The sequence below is a fragment of the Egretta garzetta genome, unplaced genomic scaffold, assembly GCF_000687185.1.
Source record: "Egretta garzetta isolate BGI_Z169 unplaced genomic scaffold, ASM68718v1 scaffold109, whole genome shotgun sequence".
Taxonomy (NCBI): Eukaryota; Metazoa; Chordata; class Aves; order Pelecaniformes; family Ardeidae; genus Egretta; species Egretta garzetta.
The window spans coordinates 784,639-805,441 of NW_009260793.1; the positions used below are offsets into that span (position 1 = coordinate 784,639).

At 36.9% G+C, this 20,803-nt stretch overlaps 1 protein-coding gene across 3 annotated transcripts in view; it reads right to left on the minus strand.

Moving 5' to 3' along the window:
- Positions 1-5,816: 5,816 nt before the first annotated feature.
- CDH18 (cadherin 18) overlaps positions 5,817-20,803 on the minus strand; it is a 173,459-nt gene continuing 158,472 nt past the window's right edge. For 2 of the 3 annotated variants that reach the window (XM_009646724.2, XM_035902109.1), the window contains 2 exons: positions 7,859-8,110; positions 5,817-6,307 (listed from right to left, as the gene is read on the minus strand). In XM_009646724.2, coding sequence (XP_009645019.1) covers positions 5,817-6,307; positions 7,859-8,110 — 743 coding nt within the window. Of the gene's footprint in view, positions 6,320-7,858; positions 8,111-20,803 lie in introns of all 3 variants that reach the window. The other variant, XM_035902108.1, reaches the window with a different exon arrangement.

A 20,803-nucleotide genomic window follows, 5' to 3' on the forward strand; every position in this document is an offset into this window, starting at 1 on the left:
TTCTGCTGGTACTGACCACCCACCACCCATAATACGCTTGATTGCACGAACTTCCATAACAAACCAATTTTAGAGGCAGCTAGTGTGGAAAGAGTTTGTTGGATCATCAGGACTTTTTGATTAATTAAAGGTTGAGTTGTGTTGATGGATTTGTGAGGCGTTACACAACACAAAACTGCTACACAAAATCATGAAACACACAGAAAAAATCTACTGAATTCACGACCAAAGCTTTCCAGCTTTTGAAGACTCTCTGTGCCCAAATATAAACAGAACATTTCCACATATGAAAGCTAAAATTTAATTTAACAATAATATAATAATAAGCTTTTCTAGGGAAAAAATAAATTAAATGAATCTTACATATGAAAGACGACATAAAATCTTTATAGACATTCTTTAGAAAGTTCAAACACCTCTAATGATGACCAAAACAAAACCCACAAAACCAGTAGTTCATCCCTTGAACTTGCATTCAGATTCAGGTTGACAATATTTGCCTTCAAAATATTATCTTATCGTTTTTTGGTTTTTTTTTCCCTCAGGCTGTGCTGAGGCACATATGGGAATTGCATAGCGTGGTGGTACAAAATCTAAATTGGCCTATGGGCAAAAAAGTAGAGGAAATATGTTACTATAACAAAATTGTATTTTCATTTCCTGTCAACCTTAGCTTTATTTTTGAATTTTATGTCAGTCTGGGAAAGAAGGTCTTGCATGCAACAAGTTCCTTGTGAGCCATGGTACAAATGATTTCTAAGATGTAATTTGTTGGTAAAACCTATTACTTCCTTTGAGACAGAATGAGTGAATCCTGTACACTTGCACTGCATGTGCCTAAGCTTGATCATTGTGAATGTCCTTGTCTGGTTTTTTCCTCTCCTATTTTGTGTCAGCTTAGGACAATAACCCTGGCTGTTACCACCAGTCTGGATTCAGAGGTGTGCAATTCCCTAATGCAGTCATGCGGATAATGCATTCATCCTATAACGCTGTATTTCTGGTTCAGGACAGTGATGGTTGGAGTGCAATAGTCACCACAAGTAAAAGTAATGAACCATTTAACAGTTATACTGCAGTCTGTTGCAAAGTATCTCTTGGTGTCCCTCTCCCTACCCATCTGTAGCAATAACCATGTGAGAAAGTCTTTTGAAACAGTGACGCAGCTGAGTGGCTATACTAAGCATTAAAATCCAGTTAAAGTTACCATACCATATCTGACATTGACCTCATTAATACTGCTGTATCACATCTGATTCTTAAAGACAGAGTACCTTCAGACAGTTATATTTATTTGGTGAGTAAAAAAATAGAGGAGTGAAGAGAAAATAACCCATTCTAGATGTGATGAGGAATACAATAACCCATCACCATAGCAAAGAGTATATTTTATTTGAAAAATACGAATAAAAGATTTTGTCCCTTTTGTTTATTAAAAGAAAATGTAACAATTTCTATCAGTAACACTTGCATAAGGAGGTATACTTTACATTACTCTTTTGTTAAAAAAAATATATATATTTTTGGAGACTTTGGAAAAATAAGGATGGCCCAATACTTGCAACATACTCCTAATGTTCCTTAGAATGCACTGTGCCATTCATATGTACCGCAAGTACAAGGTCTTAGCACTTTATAATCCACAAAGTAACCCTAGGCAGCATAATTTCATATTCTTCTCTGCATTTAAAACATTTCCTTTGTTACCCTTTGTGTGAGTCTAGGAGTTTGGTTAACTCCAGACTGGTCCAATATCTAGATATTCTAAAGGATGATTTTACAAAGCCTTAGCAGAAATTTTGTAATTCCTTTTAAATACCAGTGAGCAAATTTTCCCATAGACATTTTCTTGCAGTATTCACAATTTCAACAACTGCATCATTAGAATTCAAACCCAAAAGTATTTACAATTCTTTTGGTTTTCTAAGAAGAAAGCAAAAAATAAAGTGCGTGACAGAGTGAAATTACTTTCAACTTTTACAGTCTTCTATGTGTATGTAATAAATAGCGACACTGATAAACAAATTGGTTTTCAATGTATGAATCTTAATCTAATGCCAGTTGAATTCAAGCTCTTCCTTGTCTTTGAAGTGTATTAAACCACATTTTTGACTGTTTTTAAGTTGACAATATATTTTTTCATTTTAAGTTACTTATACAGACCATTTTCTCAGATGACGTGTCCAGAGTACAGCACAGTGAGTGCCCTCACCATTACAAGAAAGCGGGTTTGTTTGAAGGAATGTAACTAATTCATTTGGTGTAAATGTGCTATTAGTTGAATAGCTGTTGCAGAAATAAAATTGTAAATCAGAAAGCTCTTGAGCATCACTTTGTATGTGCCATTTAACTTTACTCAGTATCTTCCAGTTTAAGTAAAACTGTCAGTTTTCAAGGTTTAGTTGTTAAGCAGCAACAGGATTACTATTTAGGCTAATAGGAAAATACGTGAGAACATGAGCACACAGAAGATCCATGAAAGCTTTAAGCAAAGTCTATACAATCAGACTTAACTGTAAGCTAGGAAAAAGTTTCCCATGATACTTTCACTGAATGTATACTTAATTTAAATCAGCACTACTACAAAATGACCATGCCCTCCATGGCATACAGTGTGAATAGAATTTAGACAGAAATTCTCAAATATAGTTTAAATTTGTTTCTAGGACACAAAGGACCAAAGGAAAAATTTGTGGGATCAGGAAACAAAATCTGTAAACCTGTTCTTTCTGCACCGTGAGGCCTTTTTCTGTGGCCCTGAAGATTTAATATTCTGCTATTTGTCATGCAAACAACATGGCACTGTGATGTGTATTTGAGTAAGAAACAGTAAGCATAGCAAGCATGCAGACGTATCATGATAGAAAAGCACATTTGATGACCACTGTGGATGGGACATACCAAACAGGACACACCACAGCATCACTGAAGCAGCGTCTCAACAACCCTGCAGAGTTTTAAAGGGTTCAGAATTCCTGGGGCTGTGGATAAAATGCACATGCTGTACAGCAGCCAAGAGAGCACCAGGAATGGTGAAAATGGCATTCTTATTTCTCTGAGATATGACCTCCTTCTCTCATTAACTTAAGCAGAACATGAGCGTTAGGGAGTGAGTGTTTGCTTATGTCACTGCACTTCTGTTGGCTTTAAGCCTAAATGTTCCATGATGCAAATAAAAAGAAAACAATAGCAGGAACACTGCTTAAAGCACAAAATACAATTGATTTTCCCTGCTTCAGTGTAGGGCTAGAGGGAACAGACATAAAGATAACTAATGCCTGGCTCTCAAAACTGTAATACAACAATGAATGCAGTTTTCATGCAGATATGGTACAAAGTATTATGGCCCATGGTACTGCTAATGCTGGAAGATTTTCTTCTTAGCACTCTACTCATAAAATATAAAAATTTAGATGTTGGCATAAAGCAAGTGCGATATAAATCAAAAGAAAATTTATCCTCATAAAATCCTGCAATACTGGTTGCTTTATTTGGGACTAAACTGAAACATATTCTAAGTCTACTCCCAAGAAAGACAATACATAAACCATTCTCAGCTTGAGTATCACTCTTACTGCATTAAAGCATCTGTTTAACTTTACTCTACAATAACAATGTCTACTTAAATGCCTTTCTAGAAGATTCTGTATTCAGTAAAATTTAAAAAAAATTAAAAAAATCTGAACACAGATTATTAAACTACTTTCAAATCACCAGCAGAACATTTTAGGCTTGTTTTTTTTTCCCCTCTTGTGGGTTCAGATGTTGACAGAAAGGGAAACATTACAATTTTCAAGTTGTAAACAAAACACTATAGTAAAAAACCAATTCTGGAACTACAGCACAACTAATACTTTTTAGAGTTTGAAAAGTTTCTTACAAAGCTACTTGATAATTTTTCCAGAAGGCTGTTTAAGGAAAAAGCAGTCAACAACATCTCAGGAAGAAGGTGATTAAAAAAAAAAATAAATCCTCGAAGTAGAACTGATTAGAAGAAAGTCACATCTAGGACCTACCCAACTGTACAGTAAAGAAGGGAATGCTTAATAATCCAGTTCACTTGTGTGGCCCACAGTAGGTTAGCAATAAATACAAGCCCTGCTCGGAGGAGCAAAACATACTCCCTGCTCTACTAAGCTGAAGGCAAGTGGCACCTCAAATGCATAGGGAGGAATCTCGTGGAGTGTACAGATCTGTATCACTCTCCGTAACAGCCCAGAGAGTAAAAAAAACAGGACACAGCTTCTGCTCTGGACAGTTTCCCTACCCAAATGCATATTGCAAGAAGTCCACTTCCCTAGGTGGAGCTACAGTTTTCTTAGAAGCAGATGACTGTAGTAGATGATGAGCCTTATAGGTCATAATCTTTCATGGGATATTATGAGCTCCTGATTCTCTCAAATATTATCACAAGAAAGACAAACAAAATGTTAAAATTCTGAAAAAACTGAAGAATCTGCTGGCTTAGGTGTTAAGCAGCTTGCAATGTTAAGCAGAACTGCTAAGCAGTTTTGCAATGCTAAAAAGTTACTAACATAAGAAATAGATTTATTTAGTCCATTAGAAATACAATAATGATACACATTCTAATTTTTTCTCCCTCCACTGACTTAAAATGTTCATGTTCCCATGAAGCTTGAAATAGGGAGAGAGAAGCTTGCTCTGCTTAGATGGAAATTACTCTAAGAGAAATTAAATATCAGTAGATTGAACTAAAAAGAAAAAAAAAGCATCATAATCTTACTTTCTTGGTTCCAATTTTCTCTATTCCAATGTCTTACCAGCAGCTCTATATTGCTTTCAGTCACACATGGAAATAGAGAGACATTATGATTAAGAACTCTGTGTTGTAAACTGTTGTAGCTCCTGGACTCAGACCAGCAGAAGAGTTGAAAAGCTTCATCTATTGACATAAGTGAAGCACAGTGAACCAAACAACTGCACAGTTTAATGGTGCTGCCATTGCTGCTTTTATTCAAAGAGCCTATGCTTCATCTGCTTTGCTGCATAAAGAGTACTTTGGACCCATTCCATTTAAATGAAGGATGTTCCTGTGAAAAGACAAAAAAACAAAAAGAAAAAGCGCAATACTAGAAACAACAGTTCCTCTAGCACACAGTAACAGAGCAGGTCTGGGGTTATGGGCTGGAGCTGTGTTTGGGCCAATAGCTAATGATGCCCTCCCTCTGTTAGCTGGTTATGGATGGAAAGATCATGAAGGATATAATGAAATGACATCATCTCAATGCAACCTGCTAATTCAATAAGATTAAATCATCAAAAGACTATTTATTTAAGAGGACAGGTGTGATTTATCCCTTCTGTAAAGGAAACAGACTGTCAGCACTTTTCACACTGATAGTAAACCTCATGGGCTACCTCACATTGGGATCACAAGGTCTAGAGCACAGCTAGAAATGCAACATCACAACCACCTGCAAGAGATTTGCTCCTCCGTTAGCTATCTTCCTAAACAGGCATGGCCGTAAACTTACTGTAGCTTGGAGATGTTAAGCATATTGCAATAAAAATGCCATTGCTTGGCTTTACTTTAGGTATTGTTACAGATACGGTACCACGGACTTTATTGAGCAATTAAAAAATATACACAAGGGACAATAGCTTCTTTTTTTCTGTATTTTTCAAAATTTGACTTTCTTCCAATTGGAGAACCCAGTTTCATACATGAAAAGGGCACTTGTTCTACAGTAACTCCATACAATTTGCTCAGTTCCAAGCACTGTATTCATTTTTGTTACCGTTGCTGCTGTCGTATTTCCAGTCGTTTAAGAACTTCTTTGTTCTGGGAATTACAGCTAAGTTGTTCTTTCTGATTCTATTTCCCCATAGAGTTCAGCTAGCTTCTTGAACTCAGGTCCCCAGTCTCCAAGGTAATTATAATCCTGGTCAGAGTGTGTTGTGGCAGAATCCAGAGAGCTGATAGATCCAGCTTCTGATCTATGACCCTCATAGGCATATGTCTGTAGGGAGTCATATGGGGGCACGCTGGGGTCCAGATCAGCCTCTGCCAGTCTTTGTTTAATGAACTCCTGAACATCTATACTGTCAAGGCTTGAGGAGAGATGATGCCTGGGCACAGGCTTCACTTCAGGACGAACATCCCTCCGGTATTTTAGCTCCTCAGCAGCTGATGGATTCCGCAGTGCTGTGATGTCAAATGCTTCTGTGTCTTCTTCTCCACCGCCCTCATCGTCATATGTCACAACATTCTCCCGGACGTCTTCTTCTGAAATGATCAAGGGCTCCTTCTTGCTACGTCTTAGGGTGATGAAAAGGACCACAATCGCTAAAGAGAAAACTGCAGATATTAGATTAGGTTTAAAGTTTACATCTGAAGTAAGTACATATACATTACAGAAACAGCAGATACTGTGTCATGAATACAGATGTAACACTTTCTGGCTAATACTGGTACTTGGGATCATTACATCAGGCACATGTCTGTAACAAAGGATCACCGAACCTGTCCACTCTGGAAAAGAGCGTACTTATATTCCTAATTGAGCAATGCCTTTGTTGTGTAACATGTTACCTCAAGATAGATTATTGTATGCCTGGAAATCATTCATGAAATCCCTACAACTGTGTTTTGACATAGCAACATGCCAAAGTGCAACAGGTTTAGACCACACATTTAAGGGGAAAATTAATAATGCTGTACTGAAACTACAAACTTCTGATGCAGCAGCATCTTCCAGAGGGCCAGTAAAGAGCACTCTTCTACTGTCTATTTCCTTTGTGGGGATTGCTGAGGTTTCTTGAGCCAATAATGAAATCCGCTAGTTAGATTATCAGGGATCTCAGGAAGGAGATCAAAGGTGATCACATACTTTCAGTTAAATGAGAAATGAGTAACTAAGGCTGACATTTTTCACAAGCATTGTTAAAGGCTTTCAGTGCTTCATTAAAACCAATATTTAGCATACATGCTGAATTAAAATGTAAAAGGTTTATTTTTTCCCTTATGAATATTCAATCTTGGATGATAAAATGTTAGATTATAAACTAAATGTATTACTATACATTTTAAAACAGCTTTCTGACAAGGTAGTTCTGAAGTAACCTGTGAGAAAAGTAGTCTTTAGAAAATGTAGAGCCTTTGGAAAAAAAAAAAACCAACACCTCAAAATCCCCTATGTGGGCCACGGTGCAATTCTCATTATTTCTTGCTGCCTCTATAAGAACACAGAAAGGCACATGAGTAGTACAGATATATGTACCCTCTAAGTTGTGTCTCTGCCAAGAAAAAAAAATAATTAACTAATGGGTAACATTCAAATTGGCCTGGGCAAAAAAAAAATGTCAAGAGACAATGCACTTGCAAGGGCATTTATCTAATGGAGTCATCTTATGGTCTCATATGTCCCTTGCCCCTGTGGATTATGTTGTGCATAGCTATCAGCTTATCCCACAAAGGTAATTAAGAAGTGGCTTTTGTACAGTGCTAATGGTGCTTCTTAGAGTGTAATGTATTTCAAAAAGCTTTCCTCATCTCTTTTCTACCATTTTTCACACTGTTCTAGACATGGAATTAGAGTCAGTGGCTTTTTGAAATCTTTCCAAATTACAGAAAAAAGATCTGCAGTGCTAATTACTTGATAACCTCTGAAAAATAATTTCTAGTGTATTCCAGATATTCATGAATGTACTTTAAAGGCATTTTTCCCTGTTAATTTTGGCTAAACCTTTCCCCCCTAATCACAGCTATGTGTTTCTAATTACCTCCTACTACTAGGCAGCCTCTGGTTCAAAAACATATCATACTAAAAATTTCTGCCCTGTCAGATTCAGAGAGCCAGTGGAAGGGGAGCATTACTTAATATTGAAAATGGCTTACCAAGAAGAATGACAACACAGAGCAGGATTGCGATTAGAGCTCCTGTGCTCAAGCCAGCAGAGGAGAGGAAAGCCTCAGAATGGCAAGTTCTCACTCGTCCATCTCTCTCACACGCGCAAACCCTAATCGTGAGAGTGCTGCTGCTGCTGAGAGGGGGCACTCCACCATCAGAAATCAAAACTGGGAGGTAATAGATATCTTGAGTGGTTCGACTGTATCTCCTTCGTCTTGTCAGGATACTGGCTGTATTATCTACAACACCAAAACAATAAGATAATTTTAGTCAAGTAAAAAATTAAAAATGTTATTGACTGTTTGTTTCCCATTGAGTAGAAAGAAGTACAGGGCATTTTAAAATTAGCCAGTCCTAGAAAATGCACAATCTAGAATTAAAACTTGTCAGGAAGCATTTGTGGTCAATGGAGAAAAAACGGGAGGCAGAGGGAAGCAATTAGCATTACATAAATAAGATTATTGAAGCTCATATACATGTCTTAGAGTCTAAATGGACTTTGACAAACATTTTGAGCCCAGTTTGCAAGTGGTTTAACCCCATGTTATGCTGTTGGTAGTATATGCACACTTGTAAATGTGAATACCTGGATTTCTGAGAATGTCTGTTGTGGAATTCATCCACAACATAAAATCCTCCTGATTTGCAGAGAATTTTAAAAGGTCTTTAGTAAAAGTTAAAATAAGACTTTCATGTTTTACAGTTTGTGGTAGGTTTAACAGATCAAGTGAGCTTTCAGAAAACAACTGAAAAGACTTGTCAAGAGGAAAAGGGGAAAGGAAGAGGGATGGAGGAAGGGAAGGGAAAGGAAAGGGAAGAGAGCAGATATTAAATGTTCTAAACTGGTAGAGGTTAAAGGTAAGTAAGGAAAGGGGAGAGAAAGTGATGTAAGGTTATGTCACTGTTATGTTGCCTACAGGCCCATCTGGCATATATTACACTCAACGAGAATACTAATGCTTATTACACACACATTCCAAGAGCATTTATAGGCACTAATTAGAATAGTAAGTTGCCACCAATATCCCTTTAAGTCCAAGGAATTAAGGGGCATAAAGAGAGTGCAGGGGAAGAAATGCTAGGATAATATATAAATAGATCTTATTTTCATATATGTAAAATTTAATTTCATTTTGTTGTCTCTACTTTAAAAGTGCTGGCCCTTGAGTAAGACCCCACAGATAAATCAAACAAAATTCAACACTGAGGAACTGGAGACATGAGCAGTTGTGGGGAGAGAGAGAGATGGGGACTGAGAAATGGGAAGAGAGATTGGAAGAAGAGAACTCTTGTCTCATAGTGCTTGGCCACGATTAACCCTCACACAGTTTCCAAACTGCAGGGTTATGGGTTTGGAGAGTTTAACAAACAACACAGGGGTGATAAGTGAAAAATACATCTGCTGGATTTCTCTTCATATTACAAACAAACCAGAAAACTTCCTTATACTTACCACTTTCCTTAGCATTGTAGCTACAGCATTAAATAGTTATCACAATCTATGGAAAAATGAAGTCTGTGATACTTTGTGAAAATCTAGTGCCACAACACAGCTTGTGTGGCATATTTTAACCCATAGGACTGATTACTTTCCACATGCATATTTGCATGGAGTAGTTAAGTTTTTGTTTAAACCAGATACAAACTGTTTACCAGGTGACTACTCTTCATGCTACATCTATCAAGCTCTGTGCCAAATCTTAACACATTCATTTTAACTCACTTCTCCCAACATTTTGCTTTTGCATATCACCCAACAATGGTACTGAGAAAAACTGGCAGTATAGCCCCATACCAGCATAATATCTTAGCATAAATATTTGGCAACAGGTTTCACACAAGAATTATATTTGAGGTGGGAAGTAATACCCTTGCTGCTGAGCCAAGAACTGAGCATCAGATTCCACTGCACCGAAGTTCATTGTCTTTTCTTCTCCACCCCCCCTACCTCTCTTCTTGGAAATCTCCAGCATGGTGAGTTTGTTATAAATTTAGTAAGTTTTGTTATTCTCGTTTGCAGCAGGTGCAAAGTATTGATTTATTTATTTGCAGTAGGACTTGAAGTCCTCTTCTGCTTGGTCTTGTTAAGGTATACTTCTGATGACCAAATCTCAAGATTCATAACAACTTGCTCTTTAGAGGCACGACATCAGCCACTTACAATGCTGTTTATATTCATTCCATTTACAGAACCCTACTGAAACCAGAATGAGATGAACAGATAATTCTTTCATCAGCAAAAACCTGACACAGAGTCATATCATCGCATTGTAGCAATGATGCTATGATAAAACATACTATTTTCCTTACAATTTAAATATTTGCACAGAGTTTATAAAATGCCTATGATAAAACATACTATTTTCCTTACAATTTAGCCAGACACTACACACACACACACATACACAAAATAGTGTTTTCAATAACCTGAAGAAGAATCCCAACACAGAGGTGATTAAAAGATATTCAGTAAATCAGTTCTTTCTTTTGATACAGGCTTGTGGAAATGATTCGTATATAGCGTATGACATGCAGAAATATTTCTTTAATTTTGATAAAAACTCTGTTAAACTTCAGGTCTTTTCCATATTGCTTAACCTGGGCTTATGAAACCTTATAAGAACCTACTGTGGTATTCTCAGTAATATTGATATTTTTAATTATCTTACTGTTAAGAAATTAATGATTTCCACATTATTCTGCAACTAGACTAGAAAGCAAAGTGTTCTGTGTTATAATTGAATTGACTGAAGAAATCAAGCTTGATAATCACTGAAGTTCAGATTGCATTTATTGTATAAAGAAAAATCTTCCCTAAAGCAGAGTGAGAAGTGGCCTTAAGGCCATAATTACAGATTGCGCCCACCCATGGAGGCCTTACTAGGCTCTGCCTGTCTGGTTTTTTTTTTTTTTCTAAGATATATGGAAAAGTCCGAAGTCTAATTTTACAAATTTGAACCAGCTTGGTCTTTGATACATCTATGATCTCCTACTTTTAATTAAATGCATGTACATGAACAAGCTCAGTGATCTATTTTAAAGTACTCCTAAAACAACCAAATAATCTTATGGAACACAGATTACAAAGAAGTAGATTGCCTGCATGTCTTTTAATTTTTTCAACACATATATTGGTATAATCAGGGGGTAAAGTAAGCAGCTGCTTTACCCTTCTGTTACATAATGTTGCATAAAAAACTTTGCTTGCTTTTTTCTTTTAGTAATATCTTGCCCATTTGCCACTCTCTCCATTTTTTCGTGCTAGACTGTCAGTCCAACTTCCCTAACACTGCTGGAGGACACAGATAAAATCTTCAGTGGTTCAAAGAGGAAACTACCACAGAATACAAAATGACCTTCAGCTGGTCTGCCTGTCAGCTGCCAAAGCAGCGGCAGGTTGAGCTCTAGGTACAGCCCAAGAGCAGAAACAAACTCACATATGTGTGATTAGTAGGGAATTTCAAACATACATATTTTGCATAGAAAGAAGTTAATGTTCTCAGTATATACATAAGGTGATGACTGCTGTTTCTGCCTTTCTACATTCAAAAAAAAGCTTCATCATCATTTCCCCCATATGCATGAAAAACTCCACAGACTTTCTAGCTGTTCAGAATCCAATTTGTAATTGCTTCCCTTCCTTGAAATGCAACTTGTTACATATTATTAGCACAGCTCCTTTCTAAGAGTTTCTCTTTTTTTCTCCTGCAGTTGCAGGTTGCTAAACAAAACAAGGCTGGGGAGTGAGTATGAGCCCTGGAACACCGACTGTTCACGCTGCTAAATTTTAGCGCTCTCCCCAGTATTTTTCTGGTCTGGGCCAACTAGGATGCTCGCATAACACCCAACCGCAGTCGGAGTTAGTAACATACACCAGGGACCCTTCCCAGCAGGGAGCGTGGGCAAGAGTGCAGCAGGTGTGTCTCCTCCCCCTTTGCACAGTGCTTCAACGTTATTCCAACAGCCTGGGGATCCTTATGCATCCATGGACAGCCTTGTGCTACAAGCTCTGCAGCACGTAACTTCCTTTCATGACATGGTAACACTGCTCTGCTGGGCTGCAGTACAACTTTAACATTATTCCATAAACTCAGAAGAGAAAAAAAAAAACATAATGAAATGTGAGCTCCATTGGGTACTCCACAGGGTCCAGAAGACATACAAGGCTAAGTGGTATGTAATGTACACAGTCAGCCTGTGTTATTAAGCTTCATTGCAAGAGAACAGTCACAGACCTGTTTGAGGGTCGTTGTTCTTTATTTTTCTCTTTTTTTTTTCCTCTCAGCACCAACACTGCCACAATAAACTAAAGTCTGAGTGGTCACCTAGAAGTCCCACTGAAGTAGTTAGAGAAGTGTAGCACTCCCATATGCACTTTTTCACACATGTACTTATCAACAGAAAGACAAAGCAGTTTCAAAGAAGTGACAGTTCTAAGGAGAAACATATTTCAAGTTACAACAAATGAGAAGATGACCATCACACAACAAAGTTATCCTGAAACAATACCTTAAAAACCTAAGGATATGTTCAAGGACTCAGCTTGAAATGTAATTCTGTACTGGTAGTAAGTGACACCACATCAATGAGCTAAGCATTACTATTAACATCTGTCATATCTCTCATCCCAAAAGAAAAAATCTGCAGATCTTATACTGCTAAATCCAAAAGGTGACAGCAAGTGTGATTACCAATAATAAGAACAGCCTTTCATTTCTGCTTAATACTCTACTTCATTTCTGTTACAGTGTCTACAAGCCCCAAACACTTCAGTTCAGCTACCTTGTTGACATAAGAAAGAAAATCCTACAAAATGTTCTCCATGTGAATCTTCCTGGGCCTACATCCAGAGAAGGCCCAGTATTCAAATCTGAGCAGAAAAGCATAACCACCTCTTTCCACCCTCTGGCATAAATCTAAAAAAGAGTGAATCATCTGGTATTGCTATGCAGCTACAGAAACAGCAATGAAAATGCAGGCTGGAAAGAAAAGCATCAGAGACCAAATATAATGAAGAAAAAATGAGGATCCCTGAGCAGGAATCTAGCAGTGATGAAAGGATTTAAGCACAGAGACTACTGGCAAAAATGTGAAGGAAAGAGCATTGAGATGTGAGCATGTATGCTATAAGGGTAACTTGCAAGGTCAATAAATGAAAACTGTGAGAAAAGTAAGAAGAAAAGACCAAAATGACAAAATGAACAAACTAGGCAATGTAAATGTTACAGTGAAAAAATTTGAAAAGAGCTATAACTTAACCATGCTTGGCTGGGGTGGAAGGCCTTGCCAAACAGGGAACTGACATTTTTATACTGCACAAGATAAATACAAATTGAAAAAAAAGACATTTTTTCTTTTAATGTTGTATTTGTTCATTCAACATGAAATCGTTTTTCTTGTATTGTTAACATCATAGAACTATTTGTATAAGACACAATATTAGGCAAAGGAGCCAGAATCAAATTTTTAATTTCAAAATTTTGCCATGGTGAATTTATGTTATTTGTATTCTCTTGAGTAAGAACACGATTTCTGCAGAAACAGATGTTATGTTACATATACCCAGGAGATTCTGTAACAACATACACAATTCTAAGCATTCTCAAAGAAACAATGTAAAGCTTTTCCTTCAATGCAATTTCACAAATTTGAACACAAATAAATAATATGATCATAATATTTTGGTCACTGGCATGGAAATTTCTGCTCCTAGTGTCATCAGAGGTGATAATTCTCATATTAGTCTCAATATTACAAAGAGTTATAGATAGTAACTCTTAGTGCATGGCCTGTGTGTACACACAAATAAAATACTGGAAAATAACTCAGCTCTCACATATCATTCCTTCACATTAAATATTTTAGAATATTTTACAAATTAGATCTCTAACTTTATAGCTCTATTCTTGAGGTCAATCATATATAAAGGTATGCCCGCAAAATGAATCGATAATGAAAGCTTAGCCAAAATGCAGTACTGACTGCATCCTGACAGCTATTTTGATGTTCTAAGCTTCTATGTTTTAATTGCTTACATTCCTTGTCAAAAACTATTGGAGGATCCATTGAGAGGGGAACTAGAAAGACAGCAACTTTTAAGAGAAGGATCTTAACATGAAACAAAAAAACCCCACAAGCTGTAAAAGCTAAAGGCAGCCAAGTATGAAGACAGATGCTGATGACCTAGGAAAAGGTTTACTGAGAAGAAAAAAAAAAAAATTGTTTGAAAGGGAGGAGGGGGGATCATGGATTGAGAAATGCCTTTGATACCTGAAAACAGATACAGCAGATAAGACAGGGAAGACAAGTGTATAGGATAGCAGCAATACGGCTAGGATGATGAGAACTACAAATCTGATTATTTTTGGCTTGGAAGGAAGGACTTCTTTATCTCAATAGATTAAACTATGAACTTTACCCCTGAGGATCATGATAAGAACGAGTACTTGCTGGAGATGAAAGGTCTGGCTGCTAAGGGAAATTAACAACTCCAACAGAGGGAAAGAAAGATTTATCTGATTCCCTGGGGTGCACATTGCCCCATTTCGCGACCTAAACTTTCTCACACTTGGACTATGCTTTGCAAACATGACAATAAAATTTAAGATTCATCTCAAGTGGGTTTGAAGTTACACATGGGAAATTCTGCACGGCTCCAACACAGCAGCTCTTCACACTCTGAAGATGTGGCAGTCTATTAAGCCAGACTGCACACAGTATACAAGGCTGTTATCACATCTCTCTTTCCATCATCATGCCTTTTTACACTGAGCTTCTGAACTAACAAAAGAAAGGAGGGCATAGGAAAAACAAGGAAGCTGAAATACAATGATAAGCCCCATGGAAGGTGACTACTGGAGCACTTTGGAGGATACTCACTTATTCACAATTTGAGAATTCTTTTGACACTTTATACATTACAGGAAAGCACAAGAGAAATGGAAGTAAAAAAAAAAAATAGAGCAAAAACCTGTTTATAGCTTAAGGCATGTTTTAATTTTCAGCTCTGCTTATATCAGCAGTTCAACTTCCATAAATTTTATGAGAAGTCATAACTAATTAAAACCAAAACAAAATATGTTGGAATGATTTGCATTTCTTATATTTCTAAAGTTAGAGCAGTTAATTTGTTTATGTGGGACTATATTGATAGGCATTTCTGTTTCATTTCTTTACTGATAACTATTGTAAATATCTTTCTTTTGTGCTGGTTTCAAAGCTATTGCCAATGGGCTTCCTTTCTAATTCACTGGGTGGCAAAAATGAAAAGCAACATAGCAGGGGTTTTGGGCCTGAAACATAGTTATTTGCTTATGGGTTGTTTTGTGGAACACCAACAGGTAACAGCACTGAAAACAAATGTGTGAAGAACCCATACTCTGTGCACTAACTTACCTACCTGATGAATCTTAGATCCATTTTTATTAAATCAAAAAAAGATCAAAGTTGTTCCCAGGCCCGTGGAAGAAAAATGTCTCCCTCTGTGCTACGTAGTCCTGGTTTTCTGTCCTTTGTACTCATGGTAGAATTCCTTTTTTACTGACATATGTTGATTCTGTGGTAACACCTGCTCTGGTATTCGACCTGTTTACAGTAACAGCACTTCTATGGACTGTGCTTACAGTCACCATGCGTAATGCTAACTTTGCTCTTTCTCAGGTATCATTTCTCTCAAGTCACAACTTGTCTTCTTTACAGGACGGTATTTTGTGGAAGGGCAGTAGTAACCTGCAATACCACATAGCCAGAGCGAGCATGCCACTTGGGTACAAATGAAGGCAGGAGCTATGTAGCTGTTTCCTGCTTACGTTTGGTAGCAAAGCGCGGGTTTCAACCTGAGCTCTTTGATGCCGCTTCAGACAATCTAGAAAAACTAAGATGTGGTCTGGTATCTGACATGCTTATTTGCAGCTTTAAAGCCCTGAAGTCAGTTCACTGGCCTGCCACGGACTTCATGTGCAGTACAGTTGGTGATAAGAATTTTGCACCTATCAGGGAAGAGAGATAAATGGAAACTTCTGCAAGGGAATTCACGCTGGGATGGGATGAATTACTCTCTGGCGGTTGTTTTCTTCTGAAATAATAGCAATGCCAAATAAAACTATTTTTTTGACTTATTTTTGATAAGTAAGACAGGAAAACTGTTAATTTGCATCACAGGAATGGGTGGATAAACACATTACAAATTTCATGTATACAGATGCCATTTAACTCAATGTGCTTCAGATTTTGTACAAAAGCAGGTCTCTAACTCTGTGGGTATTAAAGTATCTTGTCGCTTAACATTAAGAAAAAGGAATCTCCAAAGGAATAGTATCAGAAAAATGGCCTACCTTTGTTCCAACTCCAGAATATTCTCCATCACTGGGCAATTTTCATAAGGCCAGATCTTTGAGAAAAGTGGGCAGAGGGGGAAAATAAAACTGCAAATATTTTTGTGAAATGAAACCTTTATCCTGAAGAAATAAAAGGAGAGGAGAACAAATGCTAAGCATTCTTGAGGGAGTTGTTCTTCCTTGAAAGTAAGGTAAACTTTGTCTACTTTCAGAAGTTGGAAGTCTCAATTTATTAAGGTAACAGAATGTACAGATCTTACTGGCGGTGTTGGGTGAATGTGTACAGTCCAGGAAATTTACAATACTCATTGGAGCATCTATGGTAGACTGTATATCTTGTGAAAAAAAAAATACCACCAGCAAAACAATGCTTTACTGTGCATAAAATCCATAAATGTTCTCTTGCACCTAAGTGAACTGTCCTCTGGGGGTTCACTCTTTTGCCATCTCCCTGAAAAGTGTGGTGTAACCTCTGAAAGAGATCTTTAATAGGTAAAAAAACAGGCAGAAAGAGGGAATGAATTTTTTTAATTCAGGCAGAGAGAGATATTATGCAAGTGTGTGTCTATATATTAATGGTTGGGGATATCATAACAATGACGTGTATGCTCACATGTATTTTCCATCAAAGTAACAAATTTTGACAAATACTTCAACCATCCTTTAAGCACTTGAAAAAATATTATGATTCTTTCAGGATAAAAAAAGTGTAATTTTAAAATCCAGTACATAGAAAGAGCTCTATTCTGAAGAGGCTATTTCATCTTTTCTCTGATTCCCCAGCAGAAGGTGCTTTTAGTCTCATATTGCCCTGGCAAATTTTTAATGGGATATCCAAAAGCAGATATTTCTGATTAGGCAAAAAATGTAAATTTAAGACATTGCACGCAAGTGAAAAAAGCATTTCAAAGTTATCTATGATAACATCCTAAGAAACAAAGTGAAAAAAACACAGACAACAACGAACTGAGATATGCAGCATCTGAACTGCAACATAAAACCAGCTCCAGATTAAAAAACTAATTGGCTGCTTAGATCTTAATAGAAATGGCAACATTTTCCTGGACAGAATAAATTGTAAACAGCCCTTTTTTTAATTAAAAAGTCTTAATAAGTACAATTCTCAAAAAAATGAAAAAGCATCTTCCCTGGGTTTGCTTTCTAAAATTGCAGGAAATAATTACAACTTAATGTGTTTTCTTTGTATAGCGATGAAATTCTATTTCAGCTCTTTTTCTGTCTTGTTTACATGTGTACATATACTGCATCATTTTGTTGGCTGTCCTCTTGTTCACACTCTTAAGCCTTTACTCTCTCTGAATAGTACTTTCTCAGTATATAAAAAACTTCAAATAGCAGCAAAGAATCTACTGTAGCTTAAAATCCAGTCAGTAGGGAAAAAGGTATCATATTCTGTCTTTTCCATTTTTTTCTTTAAAGTGAAAATCGTAAACACAAACAGAATCAAGAAGGTGTTCAAAGTGACCTTTAGGTTCTGCTGGACAGATATTTGGCATAGCCTTGTGGCCATCTCGTGACCTACATTTCCCTGAGCGTTTTGAGCTCTGCATTATGAGGGTGCATATTCAAAGGCTGGAGCCTTAACACTGTGGGTTGTTACTGAGTAAAGGCACAAGTTCACGCTCAAGAGATAAAAGTTTAACTGGTCATATGATTAGTTACCTGGATTGGTGCATTAATAGCTATATCTTCTGCTGAAGCCATGGCATATTATTGACCTGAATCACATGCATGCAGGGACTGTGTATTGCTACAGCCTACACAGGTAGGTAGGGATAAACTATGAAATCCTGTGCTTGTGCAAGTCCTCTAGACTTCAGTCAAAGTGTATAGATACAAGCATTAGTATCTGAAGATCCAAATCAGTGCTGTAGAGTCTTTTGATCTTGTAGCTCTACTGATGATAATGGAGCAGGGGAACATTCATTCAATACTGTATTGGGGCCCAAAGAACAGAATCCTGTGGTTTGGTCTTATGGAAACAAAGGAAGAAAATGTCTACTGAGATTTTTGTGAAATGAAGACTTTGCCTTGAAGAAATAAAAGGAGACGATGACTGAATCCAAAGATGACTGCAAGAGAAATACAGCTTGCAGTGACAGATGCAGCTACCACTGACTACTACCACTTTAAATATGACATCAAGTTTTTGGGTTCTATCATCCTGAAAAACATTACTGAAAACTCTTTCAAGGCAACTGATGTAGTTTTTTTCTTTAAAAAACATAACAGATCAAACAAACAAACCAAACCCTCCAAGAATGTCAGCCTCTATAGAATTATTAAATCCAGAGGTAAAAATAGAAGCCATTATGTATTAAGAGCATTTTGAGTCTTTTTAACAGCTGATGCTCAAAAACATGAGTTTTCAAAAGTGCAAACTTATCACAGCCATAAGAAAAGCCTCTTCTGCCCACCATCTCTCAGCTATTTCCTAGAATAGAAAGCAACAGAAATTCAATTTCTGAATAGGAATAGGTGCTAAATATGAAAGTTGTGAATGCTAGATAACTAGATATTGTGAATGCATTTTATAAGTGTTTCACTGATATTTTACATACAGATCATATCACAAAGAAAATGTCCCAATAAAGGGCAGTGTTTAAACAGTACGATCAATGGGTCATGGGCCGAGTGAAATAGTGATAATGCTTTTGTTTTGAAGATAGATTTCTTGTTATTATTTGAGTTAAGCTGTCATTGTGCTAATTACATGGTCAACTTGGAAATTGCATTTCTGGAGCTCTGTATGCACATAAGTTTTATGTGAGATGCTGCAGGAAGTGCATACTTACTTTTTGTATCTCCTTAAGTGAAATAAAAACATAACACAAAACAGGCCTTTACTTTAAAGGACACCTTTTCCAGTTCCTTCTCCTAATTCCCCCTTCCAAATCCAACTTTAGGATAGTCCAAACATTGCCTTCTGCTGTTGGTGATAGAGCCATTGCTCACTGCTCTTGGGGAGGTAACAAGCAGCACATACTTACTGCTGCATACTTCTATCCAAAGCATGGCACTGCTGCATTGGAGATTTATGAAAAGTTCTCAACCTCTTATAAATCTGTGGAGGTAAATAACTTATCCTGACATGCAGACCTTAAAGTATAACACAGCATTTTCCACTGGTGATAAACATATATATAATACAAATCCTGATTAAAATATGTTCAAAACCATAAAACATCTACTTCTCATGAACCATAGTTTTAACAGAGATATTCAAAAGCATGTCTTGATGTAAGTACCTTGTACTGAAATTAATATGGCTACGATCTCCCACATGAGATCACAGTCCAGTACTCAATGAGTTTATTTGAATCTTCAACTCAAACATAAAAGTACACACAGTACACTTCCTTTATTTCAAGAACAACTCTCTGGCTTTTGCTGTAATGCTGCACCACAGTCTGAGTAGAATGGATATACTGATATGGGAAAGGGCTGGATCATCACCTAAGGAATATTTTTGTTATACAAATTAGTCCTTCAAATATTATTAGTTTTTTAATATTGATAGATATTGGATTGACCTCTTTTGGAACCAGAATATGAGGGCCATGAAACTGGTCTGAACAAATAGCATGACTTGACTTTTTTTTCTGCTGTAAGTATAGTTAAACATTGGAACAGATTCTTTAGAAAGATTATGCAGTCTCCTTCCCTGAACAGTTTTACAAACAGATGAAATATATCTGTAAAGAATACTTTAAACATCACTGTATGTGCCATATGGACCAATGATAGACTCCATCATTACAGATGAGTAGTGATCTGTAATATCTCAGAAGGTATTCCATGGCACTCCTGCAAAAATATAACTGTAAAATAAAGCCACCCCCCACCTTCCCCAACTTCCACACATGCATTCAAACAAAACACACAATACACACATACACAAAAGCTCAGGAGGAAAGCTACAGACAAGCATTTAAAATTTACTCTCATTTTCATCAGGTTGCAAAATGGAAACCATGAGGCAATACTCAACAAACAGTAAGGCTGATTTGGTTTGGGTTTTTTTTGGAAAGGCTGGATGGTTCTTTGATTCAACAAATACTCAAAACACATGACTGGGTGACTGAAGGCCCTTTTCCTTCTGGGCCTATCTGCTATTAATTTTCTGATCGTACTTTTTAGGCTCATCCAGAAAGCACTGAAGATCTGGTTCTTGGTAATATATCCATAAAAGTAAGCATGAATACAACATTTATGCCCCTTATATTCCTTTTTTCTCCTTTAAGCAATAACTGGCAATAACCCTGACAGAACCCAATCAGTGCTATTCACTAGAAATAGACCGAATTGCCAACATATTTTTCATTGCTCCAGTTTTTAAAAGCATTCCTGAATGTATTACGTATAAATGCTAAAATAAAATGGAATACAAAAATTAAATGTAGTATCTGGTTATTCATAGTTTGCAATGTGTTGCATAGACCATGTCCTTGACAAGTGCAGTGACAAGAGATTAGTTTTCCCCTTCTGTCAAGAAAAGTATGGAAATTGGTCTGTTCAATAAGACACCCCAGACAAAACAGAGATCCATTTATTTGAGATTTATGTGTTTGATTT